The sequence below is a fragment of the Enhydra lutris genome, unplaced genomic scaffold (assembly GCF_002288905.1).
Source record: "Enhydra lutris kenyoni isolate GAN:26980312 unplaced genomic scaffold, ASM228890v2 scaffoldscaffold7, whole genome shotgun sequence".
Taxonomy (NCBI): domain Eukaryota; kingdom Metazoa; phylum Chordata; class Mammalia; order Carnivora; family Mustelidae; genus Enhydra; species Enhydra lutris.
Window position 1 is genome coordinate 35,961,420 of NW_019154091.1, and position 13,904 is coordinate 35,975,323.

Genomic DNA, 13,904 nt, shown 5'->3' on the forward strand with positions numbered 1-13,904 from the left:
AAGAAGAAAATTCTACATTTTGGATAACTTATAAGGAAAACTATTCATATCAGTAATCAACTGTGAAATAATGCTGCTCAACAAACAACTACAAAACTTTAGTGTTATAACAACAAGGCTTTATTGCTCATGCATCTGGGGTAGTCAGATATGCAGCTCTGCTGATCTTGGTGGACTTTCTTACATGTTTGGGGATGAAGGCCAGTGTCTCATGCTCCAGCAAGCTATCCCAGGGATATTCTGATGGCAACGATGAGATACAAGAGCAAAAGTGGACCCAAAAGGGTTTTTCCAAACTGGCATATGCTCACATCCCATTCCCAGCAAGTCACATGGTAGGCCTGAAGTTAGAATAGAAGGGGAATGATTACATGGTAAAGGACATGAACATGGGGAGGGACGGATTGTGCCATTAATGCAATCATTGAGCTATACTACTTAAGAAAACACATACAATTTGTGTTGTGCTAATTTAGTTCTTACACAGGCATCATTCAATCACCCTACTTAGAAATAATTATTTTTAATCTCATTATCCTTTATGCCTTGTTTTCTTATCCCTAGGATATATTCTTTAATTTCTATATAATCTTAGTCATGCTTATCTATATTCCCTGCCTCAGTCCCCAAAAGTTTATCATCCACAATTGCCCATTACTTGACAGCTGTAATTCAGCCCTTATTTCACTCCTCTGCCTACTGAAGTGCTGCTGTTGTGGATTTCTCAAACATCCTTGGCTGGACTTCTAGTAAAATATCTACATGCCGCTCTTAGGCAGTGAAGATTTGAGAGATCTGTGAAAACCATAACAAGTCCATGGGCTTGCTTGGGTCAGAGAATGTGTGAAGAGCCTTTTTCTTTCTCTCATTTCTTAGGGAAGATTCCAAATGGAAAATTCGGTGTATAATCCGGGACAGAAGCCTCATTACTACAGAAATGGCTATCTGCATGTGCAGCCCTTCTACAACCCAACTCGGAGTTTCGTTGGCATCCACTGGCTACGTGGAGTCTTGGCGTGTGGCCAGCCCCAGGAAGTGCTGGTGGATTACTACATCGATCCTGCGGATGCGAACCCTGATCAGGAAGTCATCTTCTCCTACTATGTGAGATAGGGCAATGAGGGCTGGTGAAAGTGCTCTGGGAAAGGAAAGGAAGTGATGAGAGTGAGCCAGAGAGAGGGGGTAGACTGTCTAGAGACCTAATGCGAGTCCCAGAGGTAATTTCAAAATGTTTAGAAGCCATATTTAAAAAATTAAAAGAATAGGTAAAACCAATTTTATTTCATTTTATTTACTTAAAAAGATGTTACTTATTTATGAGAGAAAGAGGGAGAGAGAAAGCTCATGCACCAGTCGGGGGAGGGGCAAAGGGAGAAGGAGAGGGAAAATCCCAAGCAGATTCCATTCTGAGTGTGGACTCTGACCTGGGACTCCATCCCAGGAGTCCAAGATCTTGACCCGAGTTGAAATCAAGAATCCCCCACTTTGGGACCCCTGGGTGGCTCAGTCAGTTAAGCATTTGCCTTCAGCTCAGGTCATGATCCCAGGGCCCTGGGATCAAGTCTTGCATCAGGCTCGCTGCTCAGTGGAAAGCCTGCTTCTCCCTTTGCCTCTCCCTCCTGCTTGTGCTCTCTCTCTCTGTCAAATAAATAAATAAAATCTTAAAAAAAAAAAAAAAAGAATCCCCTGCTTAACTGTCAGAGCCAGCCACGTGCCCCTAGGTAAACCTAATTTTAAAAATATATTTTTGGGGCACCTGGGTGGCTCAGTGGGTTAAGCCTCTGCCTTCAGCTCAGGTCATGATTTCAGGGTCCTGGAATTGGGCCCTTTGCTCATCAGGGAGCCTGCTTCCCCCTCTCTCTCTGCCTGCCTCTCTGCCTACTTGTGATCTCTCTCTGTCAAATAAATAAATAAAACTAAAAAAAAAATATATATATATATATATATATATATAGTTATTTTTATTTTTTTTTTTTTGGCGGGGGGACACCTGGCTGGCTCAGTTGAGGGGAATATGCAGCTCTTGGTCTCTAGGTCGTGAGTTTGAGCCTCACATTGGATGTTGAGATCACTTAATAAGTAAATAAACTAAAAAAAAAAAAAATCTATTTAACCCAGTGTATCCAACATATGATGATGTCAACATGAAATCCACATCAAAATTATTAATAGATATTTCACATTTTTTATTTCAGCTGGTTATGTATTTTATAGTAGCCACATTTCAAAGGCTCCAGCAGTCCCTTGTGGCTAGTTGCTATTGTATTGCAGTGTAGGCATAAAGGATTGGGGGAGGAAATGAGGAAAAAAAAAAACGATTTTAAACAGGAAAATTGTGTGGGAGGATAAAATGAGGAATTAAGGATAAAACATTGCTGGTCGGGCCTGAACGGGAGCTGGGTGGGTGAGTGGGGAAGAGGATAAGGAGAGGATGGGACTCAGAATAAATTTCATACTGTGTTTCATTGGTTAAAATTTCAAAATAGATGATAAAAGTTAAAATTAAACACGGATAGCAGCTTTGTTGTGTAAAACTGTAACTTGTAGCTTGAAAGAAATGTATAAATATAAGCAGCTTTAATGGTCACCTTGGTGACAGTGAGAAATTAAATTTGTGTAAATCCTGGGTTTGATGCCCTAGAGTCTCCATTTTCTTACCATCCTCTCAAAGTTTCTGAGGGATTTTCTCCGCATTGATTCATTTCAGTGTCTTTGTCAAGCCGAAACAATCATCCTGGTGCAACAGAGTGAAGTCAGAGTGATGGCACTCGCCTGCCTTTAGGACAGGGGTGTGGTGAAACCCCAGAGAAGTAGCCAGCTGATCAGTGTAGAAGGGCTGAGTGTCAGCCAGGAGTCCCAGGAGCTGGCCACAGGGCCCTTGACAGCAGTCTGAGATGACAACCCTGCTTAGAAAATTTCACTGAATTTGGTTTCAAGGGAATGAACAGGAAGGGAGACTCAGACAAAGGGGATTTCTCCTCCAAAGAGTCAAATGTCAGAAGGGCTCAAGTCAGTTTAAAGCACACTCATTTCCATTGAATTTTGGATTAAGTATAATAAAAAAAAAAAGGGTCATGAAGATGAAGATGAATTTTAGGTAACTTTGTGCTATAAGGATCATAAGAGAATAAAACCTGGAGATTTTCAAGAATTGGTGACAGCTATCCATTGTGAAGAATGGTTTCTCTTCTGTTTGGCAGTGAGGTACTCATGATCTTTGTCTCCTTCCACGCACCCCTGTGGTTCTCAGGCAGAACCTCCTGGAGGAGGAATCAGCAGGGCTCTTGGCACTATCTGCCATTTGACCAACTGATGGACGCTGCATGAAGTATTGACCCAGGCTCTGGAGATAGGAAAGGAGCCTCTCTTTATGGAGAGGTGCAGGGATGCTCTAGACTAGGGTCAAGGCTAAACTCTCATAACTTCCCTGCTGTTGATTTTTTTTTGTTTTTGTTTTTGGTCTTTTTTAGTTAATAGGGAAAGGGCATTTGGAGATGGAGGGGCAGAAACACCTGAACTTTGAGAAGGAAGGTGAGTGTTCATGCTTCTGTTGAAAACCAAAGGATACTTTAAGCTTCCAGGAAATGCTGTTATACTAGAAGCAAAAGAAGAAGCAATGAGAGTAGAACACTAATGATAACCATAGGAGAACAGGAAAATGGGATGTAACTTGCACTATGAGGCCAGCAGCAGGCCCAAGGAGAAGAGCAGACATGTGGTCGGAGGTCATCAGTAGACGAGTGTGTGTTCTCATCCCTGTGTGTTCCCTCTTCTTTTTCAGGAACAAAAGGCTCTTTTTCCCTCTCACTGACCTTCACTTCCAGACTAGCCCCTGATCCTTCCCTGGTGATCTATGCCATTTTTCCCAGTGGAGGCATTATAGCTGACCAAATTCAGTTCTCAGTAGAGATGTGTTTTGACAATCAGGTAAAATGGCAGTTGAGAAAGGTGAAGAAAAGGTCTGGGCATAGAGAGAGATCGTGTATGTGCTGGGTTGGAGATTAGGCAGGGGCAGGGAAATAAGATTATATTGAAGTGGATGTCATTGTTGTATTTATGTCTTCAGTATATTTTGTTGAAATCTATCTCCCACTTCTTTTTAAGAAGGTGTGCTAGGAAATTATATATTCTATATAGCAATTCTTTCTTTCTAGTTTTTGTTTCTTAAACTTTTTTTTTTCATCTTTTTTGGGGGGGATCTCTTAAACTTTCTATGTTTTTCTGTGCTATGCTGCTCACTTTTTCCAATTGTACCACAAGTCACAAGTTCTGAAAGGGCTAGACTTTACAAAAGAAAAAAAAAAAAAAAACACATCAGTATAAAAGTGAAGGATTGGGCTTGAATACCAAAGTTGGGAGATATTGGCTGATGATCCAAATTACACTGCTTCCCCTTCTCTCCAGGCTGACCTGATCCCCAAGTTGCACTTTTTCCTTCCACAGGTTTCCCTTGGCTTCTCACCTTCCCAGCAGCTTCCAGGAGCAGATTTGGAACTACAGCTACAGGCAGCTCCTGGGTCCCTGTGTGCAGTCCGGGCTGTGGATGAGAGTGTCTTACTGCTTAGGCCGGAGACAGAGCTGAGCAACAATTCTGTGAGTAGTCTGCCAATGGGATGGAAAGAGGGACTTGACAGAGAAGATGGTTTGACTGAATTAGAATAAAAGATGGCCTTCAGGGGGGTGGGAAGGAAAGTCTGAGGGAAATACTGTACCACCATAAGGTGGTAGAAAAGCTGGTGTGGAAATGACAGTCAAATGGTGGTATGAAAAAGGCGTGGTTCATGTGCACATAGAGGTAGGAAATTTGTAATAGGAGGTAAGGGTGACAAATTATTGAAAAAGGTGAGGAAGAGATCAGAATTTAGAAAGTAGGGAAGGGATAGTGTGCCTGGGTGACTCAGTTGTTTGAGCATCTGACTCTTGATCTCAGGTCAGATCTTAGTCTCAGGGTCATGAGTTCAAGCCCCACACTGGAGCCCAGCTTGGAGCCTACTAAACAAAAAAAGTAGGAAGGGATTATGTTGGAATAAATATAGGAACAATTCTGAAGTAATGAAGAGAAATAATACAAGAGCAGTGAACTGTGGCACCAGAATCTGAGTGAAGTTTCTCAACTGATTTCACTGTGTCAGTAGCTTATTTCCTTTTCCCCTCCTATTTCAGGTCTATAGGATGTTCTCATTCTCGTATGGTCACTACCCCTATCAGGTGGCTGAATATGATGAGTGTCCAATGTCTGGCTCCTGGCATGCTCCTCAGCCCCTCTCAGTTATGTGGAGGCCTTGGGTCTCTGAAGGAATGGACCTTTTCCATTTTTTTCAGGTAGATGTTCTTACCCATTTTGTTATAGAAACAGTGGTGGTTGGGTGGAGGGTGAAGGAAAGTCCATACCTAAAAAAACAGAGAGATTCATGTGGGTACCGAAAGGATAAAATCTTGGAAGAAACTCCTGATATGTGAGGTAACCTCCCATGGTCCTTGTGCTTGAAGAAGGGGCCCAGTCGCCTGATTGCATTGGAAGAGAGCCACTGAGAGGCTGTGTGCAGCCTCTTTCTGTCCCCAAACAAACTAATTTCCATGGGATCAGCCAAGAAGGAAAAATGAGGAAAGATAGACCAGAGGTTTCTTACTACTATTATAAAAAGTACTTCATGAGTAGAAATTGAGTACTTTATGAGTAGAAGTTGGGGATGCTGTGGCCCAAGACTGACCAGGAAGTCTCTGAAGTCAGGAACCATGTCTTGCTCATCTTTGTATTCTCTCTATGACTGATCCTTCGTAATACTCAATGTATTTTTGTTGGATTGACTGAGCCAATATGGTTCCTGCCCTTGGGAAGTTCAGTCTAAAGCAAATAATAATGACCCAGTGACTAATATTTGGAAGAAGCATTAAACATATTTGGCAATGACAAAAGTGGAATACTATTCAGCCGTAAAAAAGGAGAATGAAATCTTGCCATTTGTGACAACATGGATGGATCCTGAGGGCGTTACGCTCAGTGAAATAAGTCAGTCAGAGAAAGACAAATACTATACGACCTCACTTACACATGGAATCTAAAAAACAACAACAGCAAAACCAAGCTCATAGATACACAGAACAATGTGGTGGTTGCCCAAGGCAGGGGTTGGGGGTGGGCAAAATGAGTGAAGGTTATCAAAAGGTACAGACATCCAATTATAAGACAAATAAGTCCTGGGGATGAAATGTACAGTATGGTGACAGTGTGCTTGACCTTGTATTGCATATTTTTAAGTTGCTAAAGAGTATATCTTAAAAGTTCTCATCCCAAGAAAAAAATTTTTTGTAACTACATATGGTGATGGTTGTTGACTAGACTTACTGTGGTGATCATTTTGCAAAGTATACATTTAAAGTATATATTTAAAAAGTATATTTAAAGTGTATATTTAAAAATATATATGTATATATTTTTAAAAATTGACATTGATATTCACATTAGCAGATAAAAGCGAACAGAACCTTGGTGGCTGAGTATTGGGGTATTGGGTAGTAACCACTAGTCTCAAAATTAATAGGAAAAGAATGTCTTGGTTCAGTCTTTTGAGGGTGGGATTCCTAGGCAGTCGCCCTGGTAATAAGGGAGGGGACCACCGTGACACTTCACTCTCTGGTTTCCTTGGTGCCTCTCAGGGCATGGGCCTGAAAATACTGTCCAATGCCAAAATTAAGAAGCCAGTAGACTGCAGTCATCAGTCTTTAAAATACAGCACTGCAGTGTCTGAAGGTAAGCTACCTGTGTGGCTTGTGGATTCTCTTGAGATGTTTAAATCATGGAACTCTGAACACTTAACTCTTTGCTTCCTGTTCCTGCACTGAGCCTCTTGCCTCAGAATGGCAGTGGGTTGTGGGTCATAGATGAGGCAGCTGGCTCTCTCTCCTGGGGAGAACTTTTGAAACCTGAAGCCCTTACCTGCTCATCCCCTGGCCCAACCTCCTCATCTGTCACTTCCCCCCTGATGGCCTTATGACTAGTCAGTTCCTCAGTGGTCCTTTCTCCTTGTCTGTGACTGGATGTTCTCTGTTTCCCACTGAATTTCTCATTAGTAGTCCCTCTGCTTCAATTTGTCTTACAACAGAAGTCTTCTGTCCACCACCAGCACCCCCCTCCCGCCAATTCCCTTATTCTTGCTCTCCTTAGTGAATTATGGTATTGGTGAAGTGAGTTTTGGGTCATCATCACCTTCATCACTTCAGTCACAGGACTCTCAGGTCCGCCAGTACTTCCCGGAGACTTGGCTCTGGGATCTGTTTCCTATCGGGTAAGTGATGCCTCAAAGGTACAGTAAGACTGTACAGTGGGGGAGTCAGCAGTAAACTCAGACTCAGATAATTCTTAATGAATCTAAGTCTCAAATCAAGAGAGTTTCATGGGGACATGGGAACTTTCTTTTTTCCTGAATTCTTAGGCAATCACAGGCAATCCCTCAAAACGAGCTCACATGTCTCCACATTTACACAGTGCAAACAGTGCATTCGGAGTCCACGTCCAACAGAATGAAAGGCACATGTTGACATCAGTTCCTGCCCATTGCTTACCTGCTCATTTTGACAAGCCAGAAGAATGGCACATGAAAAGGTGCTTAACATCACTAACCATCAGAGAAAGGGTAGTCAAAACTCCAGTGAGATATCCCCTCACAGGTTCAGAGGGCACTGACTTCTTCAGCTGTATTTGCACACATGACCCCCTACTCTCACTCACCCATTCACATCCTCAGGCACCACCTCCTTCTCCCATATTCATACATCATCACTCACCTGAACGTTCACACTCTGAGATTTGCATGTTCCTCAGTTCAGGTGCCTTTTTGCCCCGCCCCTCACAACAACAACAACAACAATGGCTTCTGTAGGTAAATTTATGGCTTAATTCACAATATTCTCCTGCTGTGTGCCTCACCTGGACTCTCGTGTTCTCACAGTGACTCTGGGAAGGAGGCTATCCATGTCACGGTTCCTGATACCATCACTGAGTGGAAGGCCATGACTTTCTGTACCTCCCAGTCCAGAGGCTTTGGTCTTTCACCTACTGTTGGACTGACTGCTTTCAAGCCGTTCTTTGTTGAGCTGACTCTCCCTTACTCAGTAGTTCGTGGGGAATCCTTTCGCCTTACTGCCACCATCTTCAATTATCTGAAGGACTGCATCAGGGTAAGAGTTGGAGGTACAGGAAGCAGATGTCCCTGGGAGAGAGATGGGGTGTGCCTCCACCCCCATATTTTTCTAAGCCTCTGTGTGTTGTTTCCTGTATTCAGACCCTTTATTTCTTAAACATCTGCAGGTTCAGACTAACCTGGGTACATCAGATAAGTACCAGGTGGAATCATGGACAGATTCTCAGGGCTCCAGCTGTCTCTGTGCTGATGAAGCGAAAAGCTATCACTGGAATATCACTGCTACCAAGTTAGGTAAGAGAAGGAAGCAGTAGAGGAGCAAGGAAAACACAGAGCAAAAGCTCAGTGATTGAGAACTCTATCCTTTCCTCTCCTGCATCTGCTTTATTCTCTTGTTCTTTCTCATTTTATTTGCCTCTATTTTTTTCCCTCCTATGTCTATGCCACAAAAAAAAAATAAGAAAATGCTCTTTGATGGATGACCAAAATATTATCCAAACTAGACAATTTTGAATGTGAAAAGGGGAGCTTTTAATATTTATGCCAGGACAAGGGATATATAGTAATGTTACTTATCAAATAGTTAACTATGGGCCAGCTGCTATTCTAACTGCTTGACATGTGGTGACTCATTTAATCATCACAATAACACTTAGATGTCATTTGCTCTTAGGATAAAACCCTGGCAACTGAAAGTATGGTCTTCAGATGTATAGTTATCTACTGCTGCTTAACAAATCACCCTAAAACTTTAGAGGCTTGGGGCTCCTGGGTAGCTTGGTCAGTTAAGTGTCTGCTTTTGGCTTAGGTCAGATCTTGGGCTTCTGGGATGGGGCCCCACTCATGCTCTCTCTCTAAGAAATAAATAAAATCCTAAAAAAATAAAACAAAACAAAAACACAAAAAAACTCCCAACAACTTAGAGGCTTAAAAGAAAAACATTTCTGATCACACAGTTTCCATGGGCCAGGAATCCAGGTGCAGAGCATAGGAGGGTGCCTCTGGTTCAAGGTCTGTCAGGAAATATAAGTCATGCTGTCAGCAAGGCTGTTTTTACCTGGAGACTCAACTGGGAGAGGATCCACTTCCACGTTCCTCCCAAAGCCTCTGTCCCTCACAGGCTGTAGTTCTGGGCCTCAGCTGGGGGCTAGTGGCCTCCCTCAGTATCTTACCACATGAGTCTTTCCACTGGGCTGCCTCAGGACAGGACAGCTGGCTTCCTGCAGAGCAAGTGGCCCAAGATAAAGAGTGTGCCTGACACAGAAGCTATACCCTTTTTTATAACCAGTCCCAGAGTGGCATCTCATTGCTTCTGCCCCAGCCTCCTGATTAAAAGTGAGTTGCTTAGTCCAGCCCCCACTCTGAGAGGAGCTTACACAACAATGTAGATATTGGGAAGCAGGGATCACTGGGGGTCCTTACAGGCTGCCTGCCACACTGGACCAGCATTATTGACGTCATCTAAAAACTTGTTAGAAATGTGAATATAGGCTCCACCCCAGATGAACTGAATCAATTTGTATTCTAACAAGATCTGTAGGTCTTTGCATGTTGTTAAGTTTAAGAAGCACTGGTCTAGGGACGCCTAGGTGGCTCAGTTGGTTAGGCAGCTGCCTTTGGCTCAGATCATGATCCCAGCATCCTGGGATCGAGTCCCACATCGGGCTCCTTGCTCGGCAGGGAGCCTGCTTCTCCCTCTGCCTCTGCCTGCCTCTCTGTCTGCCTGTGCTCGCTTACTCTCTCTCCCTCTGTCTCTGACAAATAAATAAATAAAATCTTAAAAAAAAAAAAAAGCACTGGTCTAAATGGGAAGAGGCCTCATTGGTACCTCTGGCAATAGGGCTAATGCCTTCCTTTCCCCTTCTTTCTTCCAGGCAATGTGAACTTTACCATCACTACTAAGATTCTGGACAGCAATGAACTCTGTGGGGGGCAAAAGGGGTTTGTTCCAGCAAAGGGCCAGAGTGACACACTCATCAAACCAGTTCTGGTCAAGGTGAGTTTTCTGTTCCTTCCTTTCCCCATTCTTCTTTCCTTTTTTTTCCCCCCTCCTTCCCCCTTTCCTTCCTTCCTCTTTCTTTCTTTCTTTCTTTGAGATTTTTGTAGACCTAGCTTTGGAGGTAGCAGTCACTCCAGCAATGTTCTACGTGTCTAGCCATACAATTAGTCTTTCACAGCTGTCTAACTCCAACTTCAATCAAGTAGCTTACCTTCCTTATTCTGTGGCCCCTTTTTTCCTTTAATTATTTGCTTAACCCATTCCAGTGCTCTGTGAAAGTGCCTAATACAGGCATTGAGTGTACCTGGTTCACTCAATGAATGTTAGTTTTTCTTATTAAGATCTCTAATATCATTATTAACTGCTTTTTTATCCCATTATGGACCCCATTGTCAATCCTGCCTCTTAGGAGTTTCCTAAACTTGTCCTTAGCTCTAGCCCTTGCCCAGAAAGAATTTTATTGATAGGTCCATTCCTGCATTGAAGTGTAGTTCTTGGGAGCTTCAAGGAGAAAATATATCCTCTCCAGTTCTGAGAAGCCTGGGGGCACAGGGAGGGCCTCTTCTCCCCATTTCCCTTCCCATTTGCTGTTCCTTCAGTGCCATCTGCCCTAACATTCATCTTCATTGTTTCCCCCCTATGTCTCCATGTCAGACTGAGGGAGTCCTTGTGGAGAAGACATACAGCTCACTGCTTTGCCCAAAAGGTGGGTGAATGCAGAGAAGGGTTGGTACTGAGAATTCCTGTCAGCAACAGGAGCCATTTGTAGGCCAAGGGAGGAATATACAGGACAAGAAGGGATAGGAGAGGTGCTGTCTGGGGTGCTGTCTCTAATAGGGCCAATTAACTGAGAGACAGGGTAAAGAAGAAAAAATGTGCAACACATTTTTGGGTTTTTTTAGTAATTTACTTTCAGCAAAGAACAATATTAACAGGTTAAAAAAAATTGCCTCCAACCCACAGAAAGCACTGGGTACAGAAAACCCTGGATCACAGAAAGTTTTTCTAAGGTTTGGGTTTTGAACTCGCTCTATTTCCACCTTCCCTACTTTCGCCTTTTCTCTGCCTCTCATAGGAAAAGTGGCTTCAGAATCCATCTCGCTGGAGCTCCCTGCAGATGTTGTTCCTAATTCAAGCAAGGCTTATGTTACGGTTCTGGGTAAATAGCCAGGGATTCTTGCTCAAACAAAACAAAACAAAACAAAACAAAACAAAAAAAATGGGGCTGAAATTTGCCAAAGCATGGAGTGGGTTGGGGCATGTGGACCAATCTGAAGGAAGGCATGTGACAGAAGAACTTATTTTGTATAGTTGGCATATATACCCTATAGATATGGGATTAGATGTATATGAGAGTCAAAAACAAGAAGGAGTCTGGACAGGAGGAAGTTAAAGGTCAACAAAGCTCCATATGTATTTAGGCTCAGGTGGTCTATAAATTGAGGGGAGAAGAAACACAGTGTTTATAGCAGCCTCTTAGAAAGTGAGGAATTTATGTATCTGAGTTTGGTTAGGGAAGATAAAAGCATATTTACACAGATGGGACACTTCACTCTTCTGGGCAAGGAGGGGAATTGAGTAGAAAAGACTGAGCTTGAAAATCATACAAAACTGGGCTGGGATTGTGCCATATAATAGCCAGGTGACCTTGAATAAATAAGTGAACAATTCTGATCCTTTTTTTCCCCTTCTGCAAGACACTAATGATAATCTACCTCTTAGGACTGGTGTCAAAATTAAATATAAAGTTTCCACCATAATATCTAGCAGGTAGTAGGAGTCCTGGACATGTTAGGTTATTTCTTTATTCTTAGTCCCTACCGAGATCCCTTCCAGCTTAAAATTTCTCTGTTTGGACTCTATTTGAATCTTATTTGTTGTTTATCAGTCAGCTTATTGTAGTATAGCTCACTGTCTATGTCTGTCTTTCACACTGCCTTGTGGGGTCCTTGAGGGTAAGGGCCATGTCCTAGTATAGTTCCTGCCAAATAGTTTACCTTCAGGACCTATTTATAGATTCGAACTGAACTTGATGCTGAAAGTGCCGATCTTAATGGGCCGCTTATGTCAGGCTTACTGGTTTATAAAATAAATATATGGATGAGTCAGTAGCTATCCCTGGAAAACAGTGTCAGGATTGCATATGGTTGGGGGGAACATGGCACTTTGGAGGATAATGTATTTACAGGCAGTGGAGGACTTTAGAGATTGAGTCTGAGTATTGCGGGTTTTGTTACGTCACTCACCAGCTCTGCTGACATATCTTCTTAAAAGTCCTGAACTCCCTTCGGTAGCTTGTGTACCTCTCTGCGTACTTCGGCACCTTGTATGAACCCAGTATTATAGTGCTACATTGCAATTGTTTGTAAGGAATTTTACCTGCAATGTTCTGTCATTGTTTGCCCCTCTGATTACGATCCTTTGAGGTAAAGACTGTATTTGACTTATTGTCTCCCAGGCACAGTGTAGGTACTCAACTAAATGGTCACTGATACATGTTTGTTAAATGAATGACAGTAACTCACAAGGGCTCCTTCTTCTCTCTACCATCACTTTCTCTCTCCTTTTGGATCTCAGGAGACATTATGGGCACAGCCCTACAGAACCTAGACAATCTGGTGCAGATGCCAAGCGGCTGTGGGGAGCAGAACATGGTCTTGTTTGCTTCTATAATCTATGTCCTGCAGTATCTGGAGAAGGCAAGGCTGCTGACAAAGGAAATCAGGTCGCGGGCAGTGGGTTTCTTGAACCTAGGTGAGTTGGTTCAATCTTTTCTTCTTGGACACATTCTCTAAACCTTAATGCTAGTTTAATAAGAAACAGGGAAATTTCCCCTGAAGTGTCCCACACCCTTGAAAGCCATGTTTTTTTAAGTTGTCCCTGTGACTTAACATCATACCTGGCTTCCCAGGGTACCAGAAGGAGCTAATGTACAAACGTAGAGATGGCTCATACAGTGCCTTTGGGGAGGAGGATGGAGATGGAAACACATGGTAATATTGCCCAGTTCTCAATGTACCCCAGTGCATAATTCCTAGAACTATGGAACTATTTCTCTACCACTCCTCTTAACCCCATTCTTTTTCTATCCATCCTCTCTACCTCTTTAATATTGTTTATTTCAGCCTCACATATGGTCAAGACGCTCACCCTTCTTCCTGACCTTGTGCCTCCCCAGTTCATGTCCCTATTAATGCCCATCAACACTTCCCTTTTCTAGGCTCTATGGTCTTACGTTTCCTTAATCCCCTTCTGGAACTCTGTACCAAAATAAACTATAAAACTATTGTACCCTTGCTAGGAAATCCCCCTTCATGCCACACTTCCCTCTTTACCCATATAGGCTGACAGCGTTTGTCACCAAATGCTTTGGCCAAGCTCAAGAATTCATCTTCATTGATGACAATAATATCCAGGATGCTCTCAACTGGCTGGCAGGAAAGCAGCTCCCCAGTGGTTGCTACGCCAACGTGGGAAGGCTCATTCACACAGCTATGAAGGTGCAAACCACACACCCCTCACCCCGCCTTCAGCCCACTACCTGTCTGGGAGGAATTTGCATTTCTTTTCTTTTTTTTTTTTTTTTAAGATTTTATTTATTTATTTGACAGACAGAGATCACAAGTAGGCAGAGAGGCAGGCAGAGAGAGAGGAGGAAGCAGGCTCCCTGCCAAGCAGAGAGCCTGATTCGGGGCTCCATCCCAGGACCCTGGGATCATGACCTGAGCCGAAGGCAGAGGCTTTAACCCACTAAGCCACCCAGA

The 13,904-nt window shown here is 43.0% G+C and overlaps 1 protein-coding gene across 1 annotated transcript in view; it reads left to right on the top strand.

Annotated features, from left to right (window-relative positions):
- Positions 1-13,904, top strand: part of LOC111142228 (alpha-2-macroglobulin like 1) — a 45,780-nt gene that overhangs the window by 22,361 nt on the left and 9,515 nt on the right. Inside the window, exons 12-26 of the mRNA XM_022495266.1 lie at positions 877-1,104; positions 3,471-3,531; positions 3,782-3,927; positions 4,444-4,593; positions 5,164-5,322; positions 6,658-6,751; positions 7,166-7,286; positions 7,950-8,178; positions 8,309-8,435; positions 10,016-10,137; positions 10,795-10,846; positions 11,216-11,299; positions 12,718-12,894; positions 13,052-13,133; positions 13,484-13,640. Of these exons, the coding sequence (XP_022350974.1) occupies positions 877-1,104; positions 3,471-3,531; positions 3,782-3,927; positions 4,444-4,593; positions 5,164-5,322; positions 6,658-6,751; positions 7,166-7,286; positions 7,950-8,178; positions 8,309-8,435; positions 10,016-10,137; positions 10,795-10,846; positions 11,216-11,299; positions 12,718-12,894; positions 13,052-13,133; positions 13,484-13,640 (1,989 nt within the window). The remainder of the gene's footprint in view (positions 1-876; positions 1,105-3,470; positions 3,532-3,781; positions 3,928-4,443; positions 4,594-5,163; positions 5,323-6,657; positions 6,752-7,165; positions 7,287-7,949; positions 8,179-8,308; positions 8,436-10,015; positions 10,138-10,794; positions 10,847-11,215; positions 11,300-12,717; positions 12,895-13,051; positions 13,134-13,483; positions 13,641-13,904) is intronic.